Source organism: Ovis canadensis, chromosome 14 (assembly GCF_042477335.2).
Source record: "Ovis canadensis isolate MfBH-ARS-UI-01 breed Bighorn chromosome 14, ARS-UI_OviCan_v2, whole genome shotgun sequence".
In the NCBI taxonomy this organism is placed as follows: domain Eukaryota; kingdom Metazoa; phylum Chordata; class Mammalia; order Artiodactyla; family Bovidae; genus Ovis; species Ovis canadensis.
The window spans coordinates 79761117-79785854 of record NC_091258.1 but is presented as its reverse complement, the minus strand read 5'-3'; the positions used below and the strand labels follow the sequence as shown (position 1 = coordinate 79785854).

The 24738-nt window shown below is 43.8% G+C and overlaps 1 protein-coding gene across 5 annotated transcripts; it reads left to right on the top strand.

The window, feature by feature from the left end:
* Positions 1 to 1993: 1993 nt before the first annotated feature.
* Positions 1994 to 24370, top strand: LOC138419396 (zinc finger protein 606). Of its 5 annotated transcripts, none has more exons than XM_069552248.1 (7): positions 1994 to 2059; positions 3458 to 3567; positions 4598 to 4654; positions 5150 to 5238; positions 15557 to 15683; positions 15911 to 16009; positions 20419 to 24370. In XM_069552248.1, exons 2-7 carry the CDS (start codon positions 3537 to 3539, stop codon positions 22404 to 22406), a joined length of 2391 nt encoding a protein of 796 aa, XP_069408349.1. In that variant the 5' UTR covers positions 1994 to 2059; positions 3458 to 3536; the 3' UTR covers positions 22407 to 24370. The 5 variants fall into 5 exon arrangements, with proteins under 5 accessions (XP_069408349.1, XP_069408348.1, XP_069408351.1 ...); XM_069552247.1 differs by having other exon boundaries at positions 2007 to 2237; XM_069552246.1 differs by having other exon boundaries at positions 2009 to 2423.
* The last annotated feature ends 368 nt before the right edge of the window (positions 24371 to 24738 follow it).

The following is a 24738-nucleotide window of genomic DNA, read 5'->3' as shown; positions in this document are numbered from 1 at the left end:
TCATCCTCTGTTACCCCCTTCTCTTCCTGCCCTCAATCTTTCTCAGTCTAAAATAAATATAAAATCAACAGCAAGTAATATCATTACTAAAAGAAAAACATAAAATGAGAAATATGCATTCAAATTATATATAACATAACCACATTTATTTAGAATGTATTCCAATATCAATATCTGAGCAAATCCAGGAAAAAGTGAAGGACAGGGGAGCCAGGAGTGCTGCAGTCCATGGGATTGCAAAGAGTCAGACTCGACTTAGCAACTGAACAACAACGACAAAAACAGTATCAAACGGCAAATTTGAACAAGCAAAATCTGCAACTGCTTTGGCACCAAACTAATAACTTCGAGTCTAGCTGACTTGTACTAGTTATTTTATTGTTGGTGACCCTACAACCCAGCTCATAAAATGCCCTGCTGCTGCTGCTAAGTTGCTTCAGTCGTGTCTGAGTCTGTGCGACCCCATAGATGGCAGCCTACCAGGCTCCCCTGTCCCTGGGATTCTCCAAGCAAGAATACTGGAGTGGGTTGCCATTTCCTCCTCCAATGCATGAAAGCGAAAAGTGAAAGTGAAGTCGCTCAGTGGCGACCCCATGGACTGCAGCCTACCAGGCTCCTTGGTCCATGTGATTTTGCAGGCAAGAGTACTGGAGTGGGGTGCCATTGCCTTCTCCGATAAAATGCCCTACTTTTTCCAAATAATGTGTCCTTGACTCAACCTCCCTTTACCTTTCATTCTCATCTGGCTATGATGAAATGGAACCAGCTGGAGCCCTTCACTTGCCATGGGGTGATCACATTTTGGAAATCTCTCAGAGGAAGCATGTCCACGGACAGCAGAGATTCTACTACCGCTCTGGTCTTTTCCCATTCAGAAACCTCAGTAACAGCTCAGACACAGCCCAGACTTCTGTAACAGAGGCATCCAAAATGGCTGTTTGGCCTAGTCTTGGCCACCCCATCACTCAGAGAGAACTGAGTACCATCCAGCAAGCTCCCGTAACTTGGAGAGGGCCTGGACAAAAGGGAAGCAGCTTCATCACACACCTGTAACACATTCTCCACTCACCCTTGGTAAACAGCTCTGCACTGAGAGGCCTTCTCCACGCTTTGTTCTCCATATTAGGGTCTGGACTGCAGCCCATGATGCACAAACTTGAACCCCCTGCCTGTTGGCGCTACCCTTAAAATACTAACCTGTCCGCAGTCTGACCACTGATTCCCATCCACCTTGATTACTGCATTGGTTCAAAAGTCATCACGGTCCTTCTCTCGCCCTCTTGAGCCTATTCTCACAAAAGCCAGAGTGAGTGATCCTTTGACGCGGCCAGGGCCTATGGCTGCTCTCCTCAGACCCATGCCCTGGCTCACAGCAGAGCCATTCTAATGCCCGTAGGCTCTCTCCAACCCGTCACTCACTCTGACCATCTTACTGTTGTTGCAACAATAGAAACGTGGGTGGACAAATTAACAGGCGAGGCGAATGAGGAGTAAAGAGTAGGGGCCAGGAGGGCCAGAATCCTCCGGGCAAGGGTCCCTTCTAACTCCTTTCCTGGAAAGGAGGCCTCGGTTCAGCAGACTCACATTCAATTCGTAACAAGGGGTAGGGCTTCATCTGTGAGCAGAAGCTCAAAATTAGGTTCCTCGTCCGAAAAGGGTACATAACAGCGCCTTCCTTACAACTCCTTAACTACTGATGAAAAGGAAAGCGCTTCAACAGACTTCAACAAAGTTCCTACAAAGTGCGGCAGCCGTGAGCTGCCATTTTAGGGACAGGCAAACTGAGGCTCGCCGGGCGGCGGTTTACCGAGCTTCCCCACCCGACAGCCGGCGCGGGCCGCGTCGAGGACAGTATAGCCCACCTCGCCAAGGCCTGGGACACTGCTATCCCAGTAAGTCCCTAAGAGGCGGAACCCGTGACAAGCGCCGCTTGGAGAATTTGCCAAGAAGGCGCTTCCGGTCCAACCGGAAGCGCGCCCCTGGAACTACCACTCCCAGTAGCCCGCGCGACGCGTCCCCATCGACGCCGGGGGAGAGGCCGCCATTGTCCGCGGCTGAGGTGAAGCGGTCGCCCGGGCGGTGGGGTTATTACTGTTGCCGCTGCCGCTGGCCCGAAGGATAGGGAGAACGGGCGGGGCGAGGCGGCGCCTACACTTGGCGGCTGGCTCGCCGCCAGGGCAGGTCCCTTGGCCCGCCTCTGGCTTTGCGGAGGCGCTGGATCGGCTGGGAGGGCCCGGGTGAGCCCCGCGCGTCGGGCCTTTGTCCCCCGGGCGGGAACCCCAAGCTCACGGCCGAGCCGGGAAGAATGTGAGCGCAACAAAAGCCGAACGCCCTCGGCGAAGCGAGCGCGAGGTTGTCTAGCTGCTCGCGGAGAGCAGCGGTCACTGGTCAGCAGGGGTGGGAGGCCGGCGGCTGCGATCCAGGTGAGGTCCGCCGTTACCGGGACGGGCTGTGAGCATCGCACCCACAGCGGGAGTGCGGAGGAAGTCTGGGATGAGAGGCCAGAAGGCAGGTGGCGAGGACACCTCCGAGATGTCCCCAGAAGTCCACCTTGTCTTTCCCGACAGGCGTTTCTCGTGAGAACCCGTTCTCATCTGTCACAGAGGGAAGTCAAAAGTGACTTGGGAACAGCCCGGGGCTCCTTTAAAGGTGCAGTGGCCGGATGACTTTGTCAAGTTGCAGACAAGCGTGCAGAATATTTACTGTGCCAACTTCGAGTTTGGGCGCAGATCCCGGTGCTCCCGGTGCCCATTGGGCGTTCCACTGCTTTATACACGCTCCCAGAAATTCGCAGAGCTCTGCCAGTTGGCGTTGGTGCCCTCCGAGAGGTCGCAGAACTTGCATAAAAGTCTAGAATTTAGGGGGTTGGGTTGGTCTGGCCTCCAAATCTCGTTTTCTGTTGGCCCCTGCACAAAAGAGACAGATTTTTTTTTTTCCTACATAAGATTTACATAACTTAAAATTAACTATTTTAGCGTACAAGTCCGTAGTTTTCTTGTGCGTTCAGAGCGTTTTGCAGTTATCACCACTATATAATTCCAGAACATTTTAATCACCCCTCCCCCCCGCAAAAAAAGAAAACACCCCACCCTGAACCATTAAGCTGCCATTCGCCGGTTCTTCCCTCCCCTCAGCTCTAGGCAACTACTTACATATGAAGGTTGTGGGTAGATTTTACAACAGTTTTTGTTAAATCAATAGAAAAGCTACCTCGTCGTTGTCAGTACCCGTCTCATGAGAACTGTTAACAAATTTCTCCCCCCTCATCCTGGACCATGCCCTTTTTCCAGCTAACCCGAGTCGGGTTCTTCATTTTTCTTCAGGAATTTGTTTTTGACTTGTAAATTGTTTTCTTTCAGTGCTCTGTAGAAGTCTTTTATTGTTTTTGTGGATGTGTTCTTATTCCCACTGTCTTTGAGAAAAACCATTTTTTGTCTTTTCCTACTTTTGTTATTAGGTGGGTTTTGCAGTTGGTTTTCAATAATCACCCAAATCCACTGCTCCTGGGCAAGCTCCTGGTGGATTGATCCTGCAAGATGGCTGCCATCAACCCGTGGGGTTCATGGGGTGAGTACAAATCCTGTTTCTTCTGGGCTTCCCCAGTGGTGACCTGCTGTAGCTAGGGGTCAGAGCCGTAGAGGGGCTAAGGGTTTTGGGGATTGGAGGGGGTCTCTTTTATCTTGGTATAGAATTAGAACTGAGTGAGGTTGTTTTGTTTTTTAATTGGTTGTTTGTATAAAAGATAATGTAATTTTTGTGTATTTTATAGTTCTCTCCTGAGAAGTCTCATTAGTTCTAAGAGATTTTTCTGGTGATTTGTGGAATTTCTTGGAAGACAGTCATCTACAACCAGAATTTCTCTACCATCCCCATGTTTTTTACTCGTATTATTGTTTTTCACCGTACAGCGTTGGTTTATAATTTAAGAACAACATTAAATGGTGTCAGTAGTGTGTTTTATTTGTAAGTGATCTTTCATGTATCTGTCATTAAAGACATCAAAAGACCAGTAATGTTTCTTAAAAATTAAATGATGTTCAATTTTATCAGATACTTCTCCAGCCACTTAAGGAGTTCTGTTCTTAATTGTTCAGTAGCTGTATCATATCAATAAATTGCCTGAAAGTGACTCACTTGTGCATTTTTGCTATAAATCTAGCTTATGTTGTTTTTTTTTCCCCACACGTCTTTGGGCTCTATTTATGGAATTTTGTTGTGCGCATTAGTGAGACAGGTCTCCTTTTCCATCTTGTTGCCTTTAGTCACTGGCACCCCACTCCAGTACTCTTGCCTGGAAAATCCCATGGATGGAGGAGCCTGGTAGGCTGCAGTCCGTGGGATCGCTAAGAGTCGGACACGACTGAGCGACTTCACTTTCACTTTTTACTTTCATGCACTGGAGAAGGAAATGGCAACCCACTCCAGTGTTCTTGCCTGGAGAATCCCAGGGGCGGGGAAGCCTGGTGGGCTGCCGTCTATGGGGTCACACAGAGTCGGACACGGCTGAAGTGACTTAGCAGCAGCAGCAGCCTTTAGTCACTAGGATCAGTGTCACAGTCTTTTATTTTCCTTGTCCTAACCTGCCCCTCTGGTGTAGGTATCCTTATGGACCAGTCCTGGGGAATGACGACTGTTGACCCGTGGGCCTCCTGGGGTAAGTCAAGACCCTGTTTCCTCATCAGACACATTGGTTACTATGTTGTGGTCTCTCCCGTCAGTAACCGTCAGTAACCGTCAGTAACCTGCCATTGCTGGAAATCAGAGCTGGTGGGGAGAGAGGAGGGGGTCTGGTCCAGATCCGTCTCTTGGCAGAGCTGGAACAGGGAAGGATCTGAACGCATCCATGGGGAATCTAGCAATGAAATCTCCAGAACAGGATGCATGAGAATGCATGTGTGGCCATTTGGGGCTCAGACCCAGAAAGGCTGTGAACAGGCGCTTTATGACAGTGCCTCAGGACAACAGGGGATGGGTCATGTGTTTAGATTTATTGTTTAACTTCTCTGGATCCCACAGCCTTCACCTGTAATGTGAGGAAGTGGATCTTCTCCCTTGCCCAAAAGGGAGGGACAGGGTCTGGAAGTAGTACTCAGGTGGGCCACTTCTGGCAGAGAGAGCTGCCTCTGTGACTTCACTTCCCCCCTCCCAGCTCTGTGCCCTCAGGACTCGACCTGGCAAGTGGAGGAGACTGCTGAGGAGAGGAGGAGGGCCCCAGGGCTCCCAACAGCCCAGGCCCAGGTGAGATGGGGCTTCTGTTTTTATCTGACAGGTTGCCTTCTTCCTAAGGTGTTGAGGGTGTCCCTGACCATCCCAGCTGATATGGCTCCTCAGTTTGCCACAGCGAAGGTTTGGATAGAGAAGGAATCAGCCAGAAGTTTATTGATTTCTGAGCATAGGTAGGGAGAATTCAGTTTTCCATGACTTGGAGCCTCACTGTCAACCAGCCTGTTCAGAGTCCTTGAGCCCCAGCTGTGCTGTGGGCTGTTTGGTAGATAAGGGTCAGTCCCTTTTGGCAAGCAGTCCCCTCCCCCTTTTCCCTCTCACCTTCCCCATATATTCAGTGCCTGACTCACATTGGTCCTATTTGCTGAGCTCTGTGCTTAGGGAGGGGAACAAGGTCAATTATGAGCCCCCATCCTTAGGAGCTCCCAGGCCCCTTTCCAGGGTGGTTTAGTCAGCTCCTGAGGCCTCACCATCTGCCTGGTGCTGTACATGTGATTCAGGACACAGGCCTGAAGTGCTTAGAAAGGCCGTGAGCCTTGGAGGAGCTGAGCACAACGGATGCCTTGGAGGTGGGACAGAGCCTGCATAGAGGCCATGTGCCGCAGCTGGGGTCCTTTTGCTGTGGAGAGGGAGGGTGCCTGAGAGATAGGATGCACCTGAGCCAAGAGGTGAAGGGGACACATCAACTGGATGGGCATAGCCTGGTGAGAGGAATCTGCCTTCTCTAGCACCATGGGGACACACTGCATGACCGGCATCTGGGTGAAGGCTAACCATAATTTGATTTTAGGCCAAGAAGGCCAGGAAAAACCTTGCTGTATCCCAAATGCCTGCCACAGAGTTGGGGCTCCATCCTGGTTGTAGTAAGGAGCCGCAGAAGTGTTGGGAGCCAGAAGCACCAGGGTCTAAAATGTAGCTGGAAGGATGTTCCAGGCAGGGGAGTGAAAAGAAGGGGACTGGAAAGCAGGCTGGCAAATCAGGCTTCAGTCTGATCAGCACCTGGAAGCAAGATCTGATGCATATAAGGGAGGTGAAGCAGGAGGACTTTGTGATTATTTGGGCACCAGCTTGGCTCCCTAGAGAAACAGAGCAGCAGAGTTGATGTTGGAGAGGTGTCATCCCCCTCCTCCCCTCTTGCAAAGCCTCCTTACTGGAGGCAGCCACTTAAGAATTTTCTTATAACTGTTTTATGAAAATATTATTCACATACCATAAAGTTCAACCTCTTAAAGTATGTTGTTCTGTGGATTTTTTAGTATATTCACAGAATTGCAGCCATCACCAGTATCTAGAATTTTCATCACTCCAAAAAGAAACCTTATACACATTAGTGGTTACTCCCTGTTTCCCCAACTCCCAGCTCCTGGTAACCACTAATTTACTTCTCTCTGTGTTTTCCCATCGTGGACATTTCATATAAAGGGAACCATATAATATATGACCTTTTGTGTCTGCTTCTGTCACTTAGCATGTTTTGACAGGTTATCAATGTGATTATCATTTATCAATTTTTTTCTTTCTCATGACACAGAAATAGCCTTTTTTTAAAAATTTTAATTTTTACTTTATTTTGCTTTACAATACTGTATTGATTTTGCCATACATTGACATGAATCCACCACGGGTGTACATGAGTTCCCAATCCTGAACCCCCTCCCACCTCCCACCCCATATCTCTCTGGATCATCCCCGTGCACCAGCCCCAAGCATCCTGTATCCTGTATCGAACATAGACTGGCGATTCGTTTCTTACATGATAGTATACATGTTTCAATGCCATGAAATAGCCATTTTTAACTTAATGTTTCAGTTTCTTAGAAGTGTGTTAGTCGCTCAGTTGTGTCCAACTCTTTGCAACCCCATGGACTGTAGCCTGCCAGGCTCCTCTGTCCCTGGAATTCTCCAGGAAATAATACTGGAGTGGTTAGCCATTCCCTTCTCCAGGGGATTTTCCCAATTCAGGGATCAAACCCAGGTCTCTAGCATTGCAGAGACAAATTCTTTACTGTCTCAGCCACCAGAGAAGGGTTACTTCTAAATGAGAGATTTTTATTCTAATTCTTTGAATTTAGGTGTATCCTAACAATTTTCTACTATGAAAGACAAAAATAGTTCCATTACTATATTTAGGTTTTTCATTTCTAAGTCACAATAATGAATCAAGCAAATGGGAGATACTGTGATATAAAAATGTTAATAACATCTTTGCCTAACTTTGTGTCTCCCACTAAGTTTAAAAAAAAAAAATCAACAAAACCTCCCACAGTTCAAAAGTTGACTGGTGAAGTTTGTCCTAAGTGTGCTGTCCTCACATGGCAGCGCTGCTGTCTCTGAGAGGCAAGGCCTGAATCACGTGATGCAGGGTGGTGGTTGTCTGGCATCAAAAGTTGAGTGACTGATGTTTGCTGCTGTTATAGTGTGCAGTCATTTTTAGATTCTGTAACATAATCAGTAGTGAAGCTAGACTAGGTTGAAAGATGGGCCCTGGATCAGTTGCTTGGGAATAGAAGTTAGCTGCAGTGAAATGCTATGAAGTTCTAATAACCACGGTGCTGCACTTAGCTGGCAATGTTTGTGAGGGTTTCTGAGAATTATTAGAGTCAATGCCAAGAAAATAAAATGGAGAATTCAAATAACACCACCCTCCAGTGTCTGAAGAGTTGTAATTTATAAGCACATACTCCTGGCCCTCTCTCCACACTCACTTTGGATCTTTCCCTTTGGGAAACTCAAGCCTTGAATATGTGAGTTTTGTATTAAGTGAGGTTTTCAGAAACACAGACAAGAGCCCCTTCCGCCTCTGTTCCCTCCAAATTAAATATTTATTGAAATAAAGTATTCACCTGGTAAAAACATCAAATGGCTGTCATCCCTTGTTATCGGTATAGTCTGATTTTAGAAACATGTTGGTTAGTAAGTTTCAGCTAGTGGGAGTCCAGATCCCATTATTCTGATGAATAGGGAAAATAATAATATTCCAGCCCATTAAAAAACCCCAGCCAGCCACTCCAAATGTGGAAACTCTTAAACTCCTCCGTAACAATCCACCAAAGTTTTCTGCACAATAAACTTTCATATAAGACATCAGTTAATGGAATACTCTGCTCCCATCATTGATTGTCTCAAGGATGAACACACTCTAGTTACATTTTCCTTCTCTGCAAAGAGCTTGCCCTAAAATAGTAATAGATCATGAAGTTTTGAAGATGCTGAAGAGTCCATCTGAACTTCGCTAGGTTCCATGAAGGGGCCAGTGGTCAGAGAATTCAGGTAATTCAGGAGCAATCAGATGAGATACTGCCAGGCAAACAGCTGAGACCCAGCTCATCACCCTCTGCGTCCTCCCGTGGTTTAGATGTGTGGCGGGTGTATCAGATTTCATAAAGGCCTTAGAATGTCTAGATAAACGCTTACACATGTATGCAAAGCCATCTGTCCAAAAATGTTTACAAGAATTTGGGTGAAATATCTTTGCAATTCATCATGGCAGATAATAATTTGGAAGATGGGAATTCAGGTAAGGGTTACCTGAGAATTGGAAGGGCTCACTCCTACCTAGAGATGGGCCCTTCTCTGCCCTGTCACCTAGCTCCTGAACGTTGGGTAACAGTGACACTCCTCTCCCAGCCCCACCTCTTCTCTCCACAGCTGGTGAGGCTAGGTGCCTGTCTCCTGCCATCTCTTCCTTGTGTTTCATTACCAGCCTCAGTTTTGCATTTTCCTTTGTGTCCCTAAGGCCTCCATGAATTGTGGGCCCTAATGTTGGGGCATGTTCTGCTGGGGGTCTTTTTTTTTCTATCTGGCAGACCATGGATCCTTCAATTTTGATGACATCTCTCAACTCTGGAAACATGTTTTATTTAGAATTTTTGGACAAATTCTATAACTATAGAAAAACATAAAAAGTGATCAACTAGACAGGGTCCCTCCCATCACTCCAAATGAACAATTGTTTGGCTGTATTTTCTTTGCTTTCTTTTTTAGTCCCCAATTACATTCTTCTCCCGCCCTTCCTGAGAACAGCCACTTAAAATATGTATACAGCAAGTCCATTTTCATACTATGTAGATAGTATGATACATGTAGATAATAAACTAGATATAAGGTAATAAATAATCATATAATTTTTAACAATGCTTTATACGTGTTTTCTTTACGCCTTTCAAGGTCAATTTTGAGGTCTCTCCATGTGAGTATAAAGATTGGGTGCATTTCTTTTTGCCCCATCAAAGACATGCACTGTATATTCATCTCTTCTGTGGATAGGCTTGTAAGTCCTCCCTCCCTCTACCATTTTTCCTATTTCAAACAAAGCTGTGTGGACATTGCAGTTTTACTTGTGTGCACATGTAAGTTTATCTAGGCATACTACTGGAAGCAGAATTTTGCTAAGGTGCAGGGCGTATGTGTTGTCAGTATGACCAGTGCTGCCACGTGGTTCTGAAAGAGCAAAGCCCCTTCTCAGTCTCCCCACTCTGAGGGAAGGTGTCTGTTTCCATCTTTGCTGCCACTTGACAATATTAATATTGGGTCTTTTAATTTTTGCTTACCTTGAAACCAAGAAAATGTATTACTTTAATTTGCATGTCCTTGATTGCTTGTGGGGTTGAATATCTTTGCATGTAGTTATTGGTCATCTGTATTGCCTTCTCTCTCTGTCTCACTCCCATCTCTAGATTTCTGTAGACTCTTGATATATAAGCATTTCATGCTTTCTGGATCCTGAGTGTTTGCTGTATACGGATTATCTTCTCCCAGTCTATAGCTTGTCTTAACTTTCAGTTCAGTTCAGTCGCTCAGTCCTGTCCAACTCTTTGCAACCCCATGGACTGCAGCACGCCAGGCCTCCCTGTCCATCACCAACTTCCAGAGTTTACCCAAACTCATGTCCATCGAGTCGGTGATGCCATCTAACCGTTTCATCCTCCGTTGTCCCCTTCTCCTGCCTTCAATCTTTCCCAGTATCAGGGTCTTTTCAAATGAGTCAGCTCTTCGCATCAGATGGGCAAAGTATTAGAGATTCAGCTTCAACATCAGTCCTTCCAGTGAACACCCAGGACTGATCTCCTTCAGAATGGACTGGTTGGATCTCCTTGCAGTCCTAGGGACTCTCAAGAGTCTTCTCTAACACCACAGTTCAAAAGCATCAATTCTTCGGTGCTCAGCTTTCTCTATGGTCCAACTCTCACATCCATACATGACTACTGGAAAAACCATAGCCTTGACTAGATGGAACTTTGTTGGCAAAGTAATGGCTCTGCTTTTTAATATGCTGTCTAGGTTGGTCATAACTTTCCTTCCAAGGAGTAAGCGTCTTTTAATTTCATGGCTGCAATCACCATCTGCAGTGATTTTGGAGCCCCCCAAAATAAAGTCAGCCACTGTTTCCACTGTTTCCCCATCTTTTTGCCATGAAGTGATGGGACTGGATGCCATGATCTTAGTTTTCTGAATGTTGAGCTTTAAGCCAACTTTTTCACTCTCCTCTTTAACTTTATGGTGTCTTTTATCAGGGAAATATTTTTTGGTATATTTTTGTCAAATGTATTTGTTTTTGCTTATGGCTAGCATTTTATGTAAAGAAGTCCTTTATTTTAAGACAAAATCCCTTCCTGTCCTTCCCCTTTATATTGTTTTCCTGAGGTTATTTATATGACCTCCTGACCTGATTGCTGTATTTTCTGTCTCTTCGTATTCTGTGGATTCTTGTACTCCAAGCCTCTTGTATCATCCTGTCCTGTTTTATACTGAAACTTTCCAATCTGGGGATTAGAATTTCAGATAATTGAAAGTTCTGTGTGACTGCACCCTGGATTCTCTGTCCCCTTGGCTGCTAAGTTTAGTCTCCACCTGTGCAGATATTTGGCCCTCCGATCTGTCTGTTTACCAGAGAACTGTGTGACTGTGCAGCTGAGCAGCTTTGGTTCCTGACTTCCACTGCCTCCTTGTCTCTCTTCTGTCTCTCCTGACAAGTCTCATTCTAAGCTGCATGGGCCTGGGTGGGCCACGATCACCAGGTCAGTTCTACTTGCAGTTTCCTGGGTATACAGCTGACTGTCAGGTCATCCACAGACCCCCTCCTCTCTCCCTGTTTTGGGCTGAAGGGGGTCTCAACTCCAGGGTGGTCACTCACCTGGGCAACCTGAGAACCTCTTACACACTTTCCCATCAGATAGAGTGGCTGGCAGGGAGGAGGGGCAACCTGCAAAGGTGTCCTGAATAGAGACTTTTAAGCCTGATTTTCTCTCCTGACTTCAGTGGCATTTAAACCCAGAGCTCGGAGCCTCTCCTGGGGTGCTGCTTCCACTGCAGCCCCCTCTCACATGCAGGGTAGGGGTCTCTGGTGTTTCATTGGTCAGCCACACTTTCCTCTGCGCCCCATCTTACAGGAATGTGTGGACCACCACGTGCTGATGGCTTCTTTTCTTCACTGGCTTTTCTTTAAAACTAGGTGGTTTGGGGGACTTTGGCTAGTTGGTCCAGTGGCAGAGACTGTGCTCCCAATGCTGGGGTCCCAGGTTCAATCCCTGGTCAGGGAACTAGATCCCATATGCTGCAACTAAGACCTGGCACAGTCAAATAAATAAAAATAAATATTAAAAAAAAAAAGCTAGGTGATTTTTAAACCTATTAGTTTCCTGCGGTGCTATAACAGATTACCACAAACAATGACTTAGAGCAACATGAATTTATTCTCTTGTTCTGGAGCTCTAAGTCTAGAATGGGACCACAGGGCTCTTATCTTCCTGGAGGCTCAGGGGAGAATTGGCTCCCTTGCTTTTACTCAGTTCTGGAGGCATCTGCATTTTTTGGCTCGTGGGCCTTCCTTCCAGTTTGCATCACTCTGAACTCTGCTTCCATTGTCTCATTTTCTCTGATGCAGACCCTCTTGCCTCCTTCACTTGTAAGCACCATTATGATTACATTGAGCCCGCCTGGATAATCCAAGATAATCTCCCCATCTCAGCATCCTTAATGTAATCACATCGCTGTAACTGACATCTTTTGTCATGTTGAGGTAACGGTCATTAGGATGTGGACGTCTTTGGCAGGACCATTATTCAGCTGACCACAGACATCCACGTTCATCAGCCTTAGCAAATGTCACCTTTCAGCTTTCTGCCTTTGCATCTATTTGGATACCTTAAAAAGAAAAAAGCTAGATCCTATGATAGGCCATAATGGAAAAGAGTGGTTTTTTTTAATGTATATATATGTATAACAATCAGTTTGCTGTACAACAGTTGCAAACAACATTGGAAATCAACTATATATCAATAAAAATACATTTTAAAAAATAAGTTTTTTTTTTAAGAGTCCAGTATTAGGAAAAACTGTATTTTATAGCAAAGCCCAGATATCACATTGTTTCACCCATGTTTATGTCTGAGACATACCCACCTTTTAGGAAATGAACACAATACCTTTATCACACCCAACAAAATTAACAGTAATTCTTTAGTATTACTTAGTACCAAGCCTGCATTCAGTTTTCCCCACTTGTCCCCAAGATATCTTTTGCAGTTGGTTTACTCAGATCAGGATCCAAGCAGGGATGGCACACTGCATGCATTTCATGTGCTGATGAAGCCAGGTTGCCTGTCCTGTTGGTTTGCCTGATTTCGCCCTTGTGATGTCCTTGGATGCTTCCCTTCATCCTGTCTCCCGTAGATGGATAGTGGAGTTGGAGGCGAGAGCAGTTCCAGGCTCTGTATTTTGGGCAAGAGTCCTTGGTAGGTGGTGCCGAGTCCCTCCTGTGCTGCATCAATGGGCACAAGTTGTATGTTGTCCCATTTCCAGATGATGTGATGGATTAGTGGGTGCAGGTATAGTCAGCCTGATCCCTCCGTTGTAAATTTCCCTGTCTGCTTTTCACCTGTAGTTTAGCAGTTATCACTGATCATTGCCAGAGTGCCAGGGTCCACTGTTTCATTAGGGGTTGTGAATTCTTTCTAGTGATTTTTTTCCTTCTGTCTCTGTTAAAGGTGGTTGTTCCTTTTTAAGTATTTGTGTGGGGATCTGTTGGGGTCTTTGGAGGAGTGGGAGATAAACTTGTGGCTCATTCCACCTGCTTGACTGCTGCCAGGGTGTGGTCTTGGATATTGTTAACTGTTGAACTTGGAAGCCATGTAAGTAGGTGCCGCCTTCCAGGGAGATAGCATCCTAAGAGCACCCTGGGCAGGAAGCATGGCCTCCTGCCTAGGCCCCCTGTTTTGCCGAAAGCTTTCACTTTCGTGTCAGGTTCAAAGGATTTGTTAACAAAATAAGCCACTCGCTATGTACAAATAAATAATACAAATATTTGTCAGAGAATTATCTACCTTACTTTCAATATACTAACATTAAAAGAGAAATAGAGCAGAGGATACATCACTAAATTGGGTTTTGACCAACATCCAGACTTAAACAGTGCTGGGAAGTCACAAGTCAGCACATCTGGAGTCCCATTTGGGAAAGGGTCCCAGGCAGCGTGTCCACCCTGTGGGTGAGACTTCAGAGATTGCAGTTCAGGTTCCTGCTTATAATCCAAGGACAGAGGCAAACTGATATCATCATCAATATGTGACCAAACTGCAAGCCTGGTTTCATGTTAATGCTGCTTGTTTTGTCTTGTGAAACTTGGAATGTTGCTGGGGCTTGGGGTTTAGTTGGGGCTTGGTTGGCCAGGCCCCCTTCAGGGGCTCAAGGACCTCAAGATTCCTACCTCATTTTATCTAAGGTGCTGCAAGTCTTGCACTCAGCATGCAGTTACTCCCAGTCAGGGTACTGTCCACACAGCTTAGAAGCAAGGTCAGAGACCTGTTCTGCTTTGTCCCTGAAGCCTAAACAAGACTATTTTTTAAAAATTTCCCTAACACCCCTGAGTGTATCACTCTGGAAGTACAGTGAGTTCATGCTTTGTGCACACTTAGGTTTTGTGTACTTCTCTACCTGAATGTCACATTTAAGTAAAAATGTTTACATTACCCAAAAATGTAGAGGCAGCTGCCATTAAGAAAACTCAGACCTGGGCAGGTCTTTAAGAGGAAAACCCATTGTCATTGAGGAGGAGTTTGGGAGGGTTTCACCATAGGAGGCTGTGATCAGCAGTTGTAAACATTTTTTGAAGTAAGAGAATCACTGGACCAGAAGCAATTCTGTGTTTCAAGCCAGTTGTGTGAAGGGGGTGAGGGGAGCAGTTCAGACCAGTAGAGAAATCTACACTGAAGACCCAGCATGAGAGCTGGCCCTTATCAGAGATGACAGGCTTCGTTTATGAGCCGTGACCCACAGGGACGGAAGGAAGGCGGCCGTATGTGGTTGGAAGAGAAGTGTTTAACAGGCTTGTAGAGGTTCACCAGATGCTGTGAGGGGAAGCACACTGCACATGTGTCCATTCAGTGGGCGTTTGTCTTGAGGGAATTCTGTGCTGACCTGGAGGAGAGGACCATAGTGGATAGATAGGCCAAGAGAGAGGCATCAAAAGGAGGAGGGGCTGTGGGGTTTATAGCACACCTCCCGTAACACACAGCTCACTCCCCACTGCCCTCTTGAGGGAAGACATGCCCCTGCCCCACCCTGGAAGTGCCCAGATACCTGAGACTCAATTTGATGGCTTCAAATGACTGTACAGGATGCATTCATTGCAAAAATCAGACATCCTTTAAATTTTTCTAGTGGGTATTCCTGGTTCTTTTTCTTAAAAATGTCAGTTTGAACTTTTTAGAACTCAAAGTGCTTTGATAGCAACTGTTAGTGGTTCTCCTTGGCTTGGACAGCTCTGCTTAGTCCTGGCCCACCCCACCTCCAGTCCTTGGGAGGTTGTCCTCAGAAATAGTCTGGGAGTGGAAACTTCTCTCTGTGCCCAGGAAGGCAGCCTCTGAATGTTTAGAGAACCCTTCCAGGTCCTGGATCCACTTGTGGAGCAGATGTCAGCCCCAGGTTTTCTGCTTTGTGATCAGGGTTCATGTTCTGCGTCCATCCTGGTCCTGGTCTTAGTCTTGGTCTCACTAAGTGTCTGCAGCTCTGGAGAAGCAGGAAGAACTGTCCAGATACTACCCAGTGTTACTAGAATTGAGCAAGACTTGGGAGAGAGCTGCTCATTTTTATTGTGGTTACTGTGAGCCCAGGTATCCACTTTCCTAAGAATACATCTCAAATGCAGGGCCCTGGCTGGCTCCCAGTGAGACCTTATCCACATCAGTCAGAATATTGAATACATTCAGGGCAATTCCTCTATGTCCTGTTTCCTCCCCAATGCTGTCAGCCCTACTCCCTCCCCAGAAAACACTAGATGGAGTGAGGGGCAGGGAGGGTGTCTCCAGGTTGAAGAGGAACATGTCTGGTCTTTTAGGAACCAGTGACCTTCAATGATGTGGCTGTGGACTTCACGCAAGAGGAGTGGGGGCAGCTGGACCTTGTTCAGAGGACCCTGTACCGTGACGTGATGCTGGAGACCTATGGGCACCTGCTGTCTGTAGGTAAGCTGCTGGCTGACCAAATAAATGAAGCTGTCCTTGCAATACCCTCCACTCTCCCTGTTTACCATCTTATATGAGCCTCAGGAGGGCCGAGGTGATCATGAGCCCTGAGGTTCAAGGATGGAGTCCCTACTGATCATAAAGTATGAAGTGAAGTCGCTCATGGAAAGAGTAGGGGAAGGAGGGTTACCTGACTACACAAGTCCGTGTTTTTCCTCTTCATGTAGGGAATCAGATCACCAAGCCTGAGGTCATCTCCCTGCTGGAGCAAGGAGAAGAGCCATGGTCAATGGAACCAGCATATCCTCTTCAAGGCACTTGTCCAGGTGAGAGCAGGCCCCAGGTGGGAGTGAGGAACCTTCCTCCAAGCCCTACTTTTTGAGAAAAGGGCTGAGGCCATGAGGCGTTCACTTCCTCAGAGAGCATCACAGGTCCTTCCGAGGAGTTTCATCGCTTGCACTATTTTCAGAGCAAAGATGCCCACCTCCTTACCAAGGCAGCAGTTTTAGCATGCTGCAGTTCCCTCCTTACCCCTCCTATTATCTGCTGTCCCTTTTGTCTAAGAAGACTTCTCATTCATTCACCTACTTCTTAGTTTTTCATTGTAACACTTGTATCCTTATAGTCACAGACTCTTCTTTCCAAAAAAAAAAAAAAAAAACCCAGCAAAAAGTGATTGTTTCATACAGATAATGTAACTACATGATTTAAAAACTCAAAGCTATATAAAATGGGTAAGTGAAAGAAAGTTTAATTTATACTTATTCACACTGTTCTTATCCTCCAGAAAGACACACAGAAACACACAAAGGTAAACCCCTTTCCTTTTACTATAAATTTTTGGTTATTTTATTAGTGGTTTTCCTGGGAATTATAATGAACATCTTAATTTGCAGCAGTTTAGTTTGGATTTTATGTAATTGTCTTTTAAATCAGATAGGAAACAAATAAAAATGCATTTATACAGTCTTGTATGTACCTATGTAGTTACCTTTATTGTTGGTCTGTATTTTGAGTTATTGTCTTTTCATTTCAGTCTGAAGAACTCCATTTAGCGTTTCTCATAGGGCAGCTTTACTAGCAAACTCTTACTTTTGTTTTATCAGGGAAGGTCTTGATTTCTCTATTTTTGAATGATAGTTTTGCCAGGTATAGAATTCGTGGTTGACACATTTCTTCTTTCTGTCCTCCCTGGTTTCTGATGAGAAATAAGCTGTTAATCTTGTTGAGGATCCCGTGTGTGTGATGACTTGCTTCTCTCTTGTTGCTTTCTGGATTCTTTCTTTGAGTTTTGAAAATTTAACTACAGTGCATATGCACGTGGCCTTCTAGATTCCCAGGAATGTGTTAGAACTTTTCAAAGCTCCTATGCATATCTCACTCCTCAGCTTTTCCTTTCATTTTTTAGTTTGTATATCATTTGCCCCAACCATTTTGCATCATCTCAGACAGTAATTTAAAAAAAAGAGAGACTTCTTAAAACTTTGCCTGGAAATGTTTGACAGATCCCTACTTCCTAGAAGTAAGTATGTGCAAGTTCCCACAAGCCTTTCAAGTGGGATCTTTCTGGGAACCACCAAACAGCTCAGATAATGACTATTCTTTCAGAGTGAGGCTTTGAAAAAGCTCTAGCTTTGTTCTGTTTCCTCCAGCACCAGAAATATGAGATGTTATTTTTCAAGGCTACTGCTGAGTTTAGGAGTCAGAGATGGGATTAGGCTAAGTTAAAATGCTACAAATCTGTTACTATCGAAATTAACTATTCTCCTTGAATAAACTCTCTGGGTCACTGCACAGCTTTGGTTAAGCATATAGGCACACATAGTTACTTCTCACCTTTCCAAAGGTGAAAAAGAGTACACATAGTTCTGTATTTTGTTATTTTTAATTTAACAATATACTGTGCTCTCTCTTGAATCCTAAAGGTGGACATCTTCCTGTCCACTCTAACGAAGTGGGCTTTTGTGGAGTCTTACCTGTTGCCCCCATCTGGATCTGAAACCTTGTACCAAGGCGTCGTAATTTCCAGTAGCTTTTATGTGCTGACCTTTCTGAGTAATCATCCTGAGCCCTGTGGGTCCACCAGCTCCAGCCTTACACTTCTGCCTTCTTGCAGATCATCTCAGCTGTCTCCTTGATACTGATAGAACCAGGAATCTCAGCTATCCCTTCTGGCTGGTGTCCCCATCTTCCTGATGTGTATTCCTTGTTCAGCCTTCTGTGAGTCCCTGGAGCTGGAAATGGGGAAGTCATCCTGACTCCCTGTTCTTTCCTCTCTAAGAAGTAATCTCTCTCCTCATCCAGCTCAAGTTGCTGAGTAAATTTTTGTTATGAGCCTCTCAGGTGGCATTTCTAGATTTACATCCCTGAAGTTTTCCATTATGAGGTCTCTGCCAGTAAATCTACAATGACTTGCATTACCTGTTAAATACCTGACTCGATTTCAAGGCCTTCCTATTTTCCTCTATTTTCTTTTTCTCTCATTATTTCCTGCCTGATTCCTGGAGTTTACTCAGCTGGCACCCTTAGGGATGTGTGGTGCCTTTGCTTGTCACAGCTTGCCTCTGCTTGTGCCATTCTGGCAGTCTGTACTTGAGCCATGCTCGAAGGCTGAGCTCATGTCGTTTCTTGTGGGTGAAACCTTCCTGGATGGCTTCTGTCGTGCTGATCTCCTTTTCTGGGCTCCCACCTGCTTAGCATCTGCAGCCCCACAGTCACAGTGATGTATAATGTTTCGATTGTCCTCTCATCACAGAGATTATAATTTGCAGGTGGAAGATATGCTCAGGTCACAAATACTGATTGTAAAGCTAGTCAGAAATTGTTTGGTCAGTGACTTGGTCAGCTACCATTTTAAAAAGTTTTTTACTGGGAAAATTCAAAAGCTATTTGAAGATCATTCCCAGACTTCTGGGGCTTCCCTGGTGGCTCAGCAGGTAAAGAACCTGCCTGCCAATGCAGGAGATGCAAGTTTGATCCCTGGGTCTTGAAGATCCCCTGGAGGCGGAAATGCAACCCACTCCAGTGTACTTGCCTGGGAAATCCCATGTACAGAGGAACCTGGTAGATTACAGTCCATGGGGTCACAAAGAATTGGACACAACTGAGCACAAAGAGGGACTCTCTAACTTCTAGGAGCTCAGCTTAAAATTGATAATAAATGCCAGTTCTTCAGCAGAGTAGAATCTCTCTCTGTTGTGATGGACTGGGTAGTAAAAGGGGAAAATAGTATATAGTGAAGAAAGCAGAAAAACCTGAAGAAAACAAGGATCTAGGTCCGTATTGGGTTCCTGTAGCTTTTAGACACTGTGGTATGTTGAATAATGTTACCCTCCTCCCTTCACAAAATGTCCACATCCAAAGCTGAATATGGTGCTTTATGTGGCAAACGTGGCTTTTCAGATGTGAGTTAAACTAGGAATCTTTTCAGATGCAAAGATTATCTTCGATTGTCTGGATGGGCCCATTATAATCATGAGATCCTTGTAAGAGTGAGTATCAGAGACCCCAATATGATTGACAGAAGCAGAAATGGGAATAATATACTTTGAAGATAGAGGAGCTACAAGTCAAAGAATGCAGGCAGCTTTTAAAGCTGGGAAAAGCAAGGATATGGATTCTCCCCTAGAGCTTCTGAAGGAAAGCTATTTTCATTTCAGCCCAGTGAAAGCCATTTATAACCTCTGACTTTCAGACTGTGAGATGGGTGATTTGTTATAGCAGCAATAGGAAACTAGTAAAGACCCTTCTGTTGTTGGAGGACTGATACCTCAGCAGTGATGATAGGTGGCTTCCACATCTTGAATTTGCCAGACATTTTGTTGGTTTTACGATCTCATTCAATCCTCAGAAAACTCACCTAAGGAGAGTGGCAGAGCCCATAATTAAATACAGATTATCAGACTATAACTCCTGTGCCTTTCCATTGTAGTATGCTGGCTTTCAAGTCTTCTCTTCTGCCATCACTCTGCAAACTATTCTGCAGTGTAACAAGAACTCAGGAGTACCCTTAAACTTTGTGATTTTTGACCTTTGGGCAGATGGTTTTGTGTTACTGAGTGAACTCTGTGGAGTAGGAAATAAGGCTTGATGCCTTGTTGGTGATACTTTCACTTAACACCCCTTTTTTTGGTAGATGTCAAAATAGGAGAACAATAGGACATTACAACAAAGAAATGAATTGACACGCTTTAATAATTTAAATATTAGTTGCTGAGGGGCTGGTTGTTCATCTGTCTTTTGCTTAACCAGTTATTATTTTTTCACCTTAGTAGTATTAAATGTGTCAGGATCCTCCAGACAACCCCCCCAAGTTCAGTAATTCGCTGGAAGTACACACTGGACTCAGAAAGCATTAAACTCAGGGTAATGGATTGTTACAGTGAAATAATACAGAGCAGCATCAACAGAGGGTAAGGTGTGTGGTTCTAAGTCCAGAGGAAACCAAGTGCAGGCTTTCAGTAGTCCCTTGTTCTAGTCCTCCTTTACATGGGGAAATGTTCCTAAATGGGTTTTATTCATATTCAGTACACATTTTGTATTCTAGTTAACTACTTACGTTCACTCTTTACTATTTTCCTCTTTCCTGTTATGATCTTTCTTTGGGTTACCAGTGTATTTGGAAACAAGTTCACACTTGTCTTTTCAATAACATGGGCAATAAATCTTACCTTGTCCACCCTACTCTTAGAATTTGTTTCTCTATACTCTCATGGACTTTTTCTGTTTATTTCAGAATGGATGAAAAATCTTGAAAGCAAAGCATTGATCCCAACACAGAGCATATTGGATGAGGAACAGTCTCATAGCATGAAGTTGGAGAGATACATATGGGATGATCCTTGGTTCTCCAGGTTAGAAGTTTTGGGATGTAAAGACCAATTAGAAATGTATCACGTGAACCAGAGTACAGCTATGAGGCAGATGGTCTTCATGCAAAAGCAGATACTATCTCAAAGAGGCTCTGAGTTCTGTGAACTTGGAGCAGGGTGTAGCCAGAGCTTAAGCATTGTTCCATCTCAGAAAGTTTCTCAAGTGGAACATTTCTATAAGCCTGATGTAAATGCTGAAAGTTGGAGATGTAACTCAGCCATAATGTATACTGATAAGATTACCTGTGAAAAGAATGAGTATGACAAAGCCTTCTACCAGTCCATGCAGCCTGTTCACCCTGCAAGGGTACAGACTGGAGATAATCTTTTAAAATGCACTGATACTGTTAAATCTTTTAATCATATACTGCATTTTGGTGATCATATGGGAATGCATACAGGAGAAAAACTCTATGAATATAAGGAATGCCATCAAATCTTTAACAAGAGCCCATCATTTAATGAACATCCGGGAATTCACATTGGAGGAAACCAGTATGATTACAAAGAATATGAAAACATCTTTTACTTTTCATCCTTTATGGAACATCAAAAAATTGGTACTGTAGAGAAAGCATATAAATACAATGAATGGGAGAAAGTCTTTGGGTATGACTCCTTCCTTACACAACATACAAGCACTTACGCTACAGAGAAACCTTATGAATATAATGACTGTGGAACATCTTTCATTTGGAGTTCTTACCTTATCCAACATAAGAAAACTCATACTGGAGAGAAACCCTATGAATGTGATAAATGTGGAAAGGTTTTTAGGAATCGTTCAGCCCTTACTAAACATGAGCGGACTCACACTGGAATAAAACCTTATGAATGTAATAAATGTGGAAAAGCCTTCAGCTGGAATTCTCATCTTATTGTACATAAGAGAATTCATACAGGAGAGAAACCTTATGTATGTAATGAATGTGGGAAGTCTTTCAACTGGAACTCCCATCTTATTGGGCATCAGAGAACTCATACTGGAGAGAAACCTTTTGTATGTACTGAATGTGGGAAATCTTTCAGCTGGAGCTCTCACCTTATTGCCCATATGAGAATGCATACTGGAGAGAAGCCCTTTAAATGTGATGAATGTGAAAAAGCTTTTAGGGATTACTCAGCCCTTAGTAAACATGAAAGAACTCACTCTGGAGCAAAACCATATAAATGTACTGAATGTGGAAAATCCTTCAGCTGGAGCTCCCATCTTATTGCCCATCAGAGAACTCACACAGGAGAGAAACCCTATAACTGTCAGGAATGTGGCAAAGCATTCAGAGAACGTTCAGCCCTCACTAAACATGAAATAATTCATTCTGGGATTAAGCCCTATGAATGCAATAAATGTGGAAAATCCTGTAGCCAAATGGCTCACCTTGTTAGACATCAAAGAACTCATACTGGAGAAAAGCCCTATGAATGCAATAAATGTGGAAAATCCTTCAGCCAGAGCTGTCACCTTGTTGCTCATCGGAGAATCCACACTGGTGAGAAACCCTACAAATGTAATCAATGTGAAAGATCCTTTAACTGTAGCTCTCATCTTATCGCTCACCGGAGAACTCATACTGGAGAGAAACCATATAGATGTAACGAGTGTGGAAAAGCATTTAATGAGAGTTCTTCCCTTATTGTACATCTGAGAAACCATACTGGAGAAAAACCCTACAAATGTAATCATTGTGAGAAAGCTTTCTGTAAGAATTCTTCTCTTATTATCCATCAGAGAATGCATAGTGGAGAGAAACGCTTTATATGCAGCAACTGCGGAAAAGCCTTTAGTGGTCACTCCGCCCTCCTCCAACACCAGAGAATTCATAGTGAAGAGAAACTCTGTGAATTGAATTGATGAGGTTTTTATTTTATTGTACACTTAATAACACACTGAAAAAACCCTATAAGTATAATCAAGCGGGGAAATTTAATAAGAGCTTAGTAAGACTTCTCCCCCTATTAATCAGTAGAAATTATCTTCATAGAAGAAACCTGTGAATGAAAAGAATAAGTAAAAGCCTTCCACAGTTATGTAGCCCTTGTTTAAAATCAAATAAGTACAATGAAGAGAACTCCAGACTCCCCTCATGGTTCACCAGGAATCCTACTTGAGCAACATGAACATAGGGAATGAAACGTCTATTAGTAAGAGATCTCTACTGTTTGTGGCTCAGAGTGCATTGTTATGGGAAAAACTTTATCTTAGAAAAGTATTTTCAACTGGAAATACACTCCAGCATCAAGCTGGAGTATTGAATGGAAGCTTTACAATAACATTTGTGCATCATTATGGAAACACAGATTGTGCTATTGTAAGAGGAGGGTCTGGGTGCCCTTTAAGAATAGAATATGGAATACTAAACCTGAATTTAAGAAAAAAATAGTATTGAATGAGATATTTACTGTTGATCAAGATTAGCCTTAGAAAAGAGTAGTAAATGAGATTACTAATGATGGAAAGGTTATTGTGCAGAAGTATGAGACTGATGTTCTTGGAACAAAAGGTGATACTTCATAACCTAGTGTGTCAGTGTCCATGGTTTACTCATTACTGCAGTTGGATGTTTAGTTTATAATCTATTTTAGGCAATCACATAAGTTATAATTATGGACACTGAGTCAGAACGCATAACATAAAGGAATAAAAAGGACACAAAACTGTATATACATATCAACTAGAACATCTGAAAAGTGTATTTGCATAAGGACTGGAAATACTCATGGGTAAATTAACCTAATAAGATTTTAAGTTTTACAAACACATACAGCAGTTACCATGTACTAGACTTTTTAAAAAATACTTTTCAGATATTAACTTATTCAGTCCCCTTAATTCTATAAGATAGGAACTATTATTATCTCAGCTTTACAAGTGGGGAAACTGAGGCAGAGATCATAAGAAACCTACCTAAGGACACACAACTAGTTAGGAGTAGAGAGATTGACTCCAGAGTTCATGTTTATAACCACTGTGTTACGCTGCCTCTGCAGTGATTATTTTTTTTCCCTTAATGTGTTTTTAAAAATTTTCTTCACTGTTTTTATAGTAGATATTTGATAATAAAATCAAAATCCTAAACAATGAGAAAGTTACCTGGCTCTTTGCCTGTGGAATTTCTGGTAATATGAGAGCAAAGCTCCCTTTGAAATATGAAGTCTAGATTGGACATTGAGAATCACTGCATTTTCTGGGCTCTGGTTTTCCAAGAATTTCACCACCTCCATCCCTGAAGATTATAGTCAACCAGGGGCTGGAGGACTCGCTGGAGGTTTGGGCAAGTCAGGGGAATTAGAATTACCCTTCATGAGGCAGAGACCAAGAAACACCTCTGCACAGGAGATCCCCGTTTCTCAAGGTCTCCCTGGGATGCAGTGATTCCTTATCTTCTCTAGATGAAAAGATTGCTTGATAGTAGGGAGGACTCAGAAGGGAAGAGAGATCATCAGTCATCTCATAAAGTGAGAAAGTTTCTCTGCTCAGAGTGGAAAGAGGGGGTAAGATGAATAGGAGGACTTGGGTGGTGTTTCTTTGGTTCACAAATATTTCCTCTGTTTCCCTAAAGTTGGGCTATAATTTGGGACCAACAATCCTTCCTGGATAGGTTTCAATGGTATTGGTTAGAAATCCAGGGTACAAAAGGTTCATCTAGTTCTCTAGGGGTCCATGACGCTCCAGGGGGTGAGAAGCAGTCACCTGCTGGTATTGTGGGATGCTGTGTTCACTATCTGATGCCTATAGCTGGTGCTTATATAGGTGGTAACATCTGATCCCTACCTTAATGTATAGTTAACCCAATAAATGTTGCAGGGGTAAATTAATTGGATTTCTCATGTGATTTGTGCAAAGATCATTGAAGAGTCTAGAGTTATCAGCATTATCTCTGTAAGAGAACGCAATCTAATGTATCAAGAGTTGTACTGCCAATATATGGGAATTGTATTCTAATACCCAAAGAAATACACTTCGAGTGAACCCAGATTCTCTTGATTTAGTGACTCCAGAGGGTTTTGGAAGTCATATACAGTATTCCACATGCATCCTGTAACTATATCACCAAGCCTAGTATTTTTTTAAAAGTATCTCTCTTTAAAAATTTTATGTATTCATTTGGCTGTGGCAGGTCTTAGTTGCAGCATGCAGGATCTTGTTTAGTTGTGACATGTGAGAGCTAGTTCCCTGACCAGGG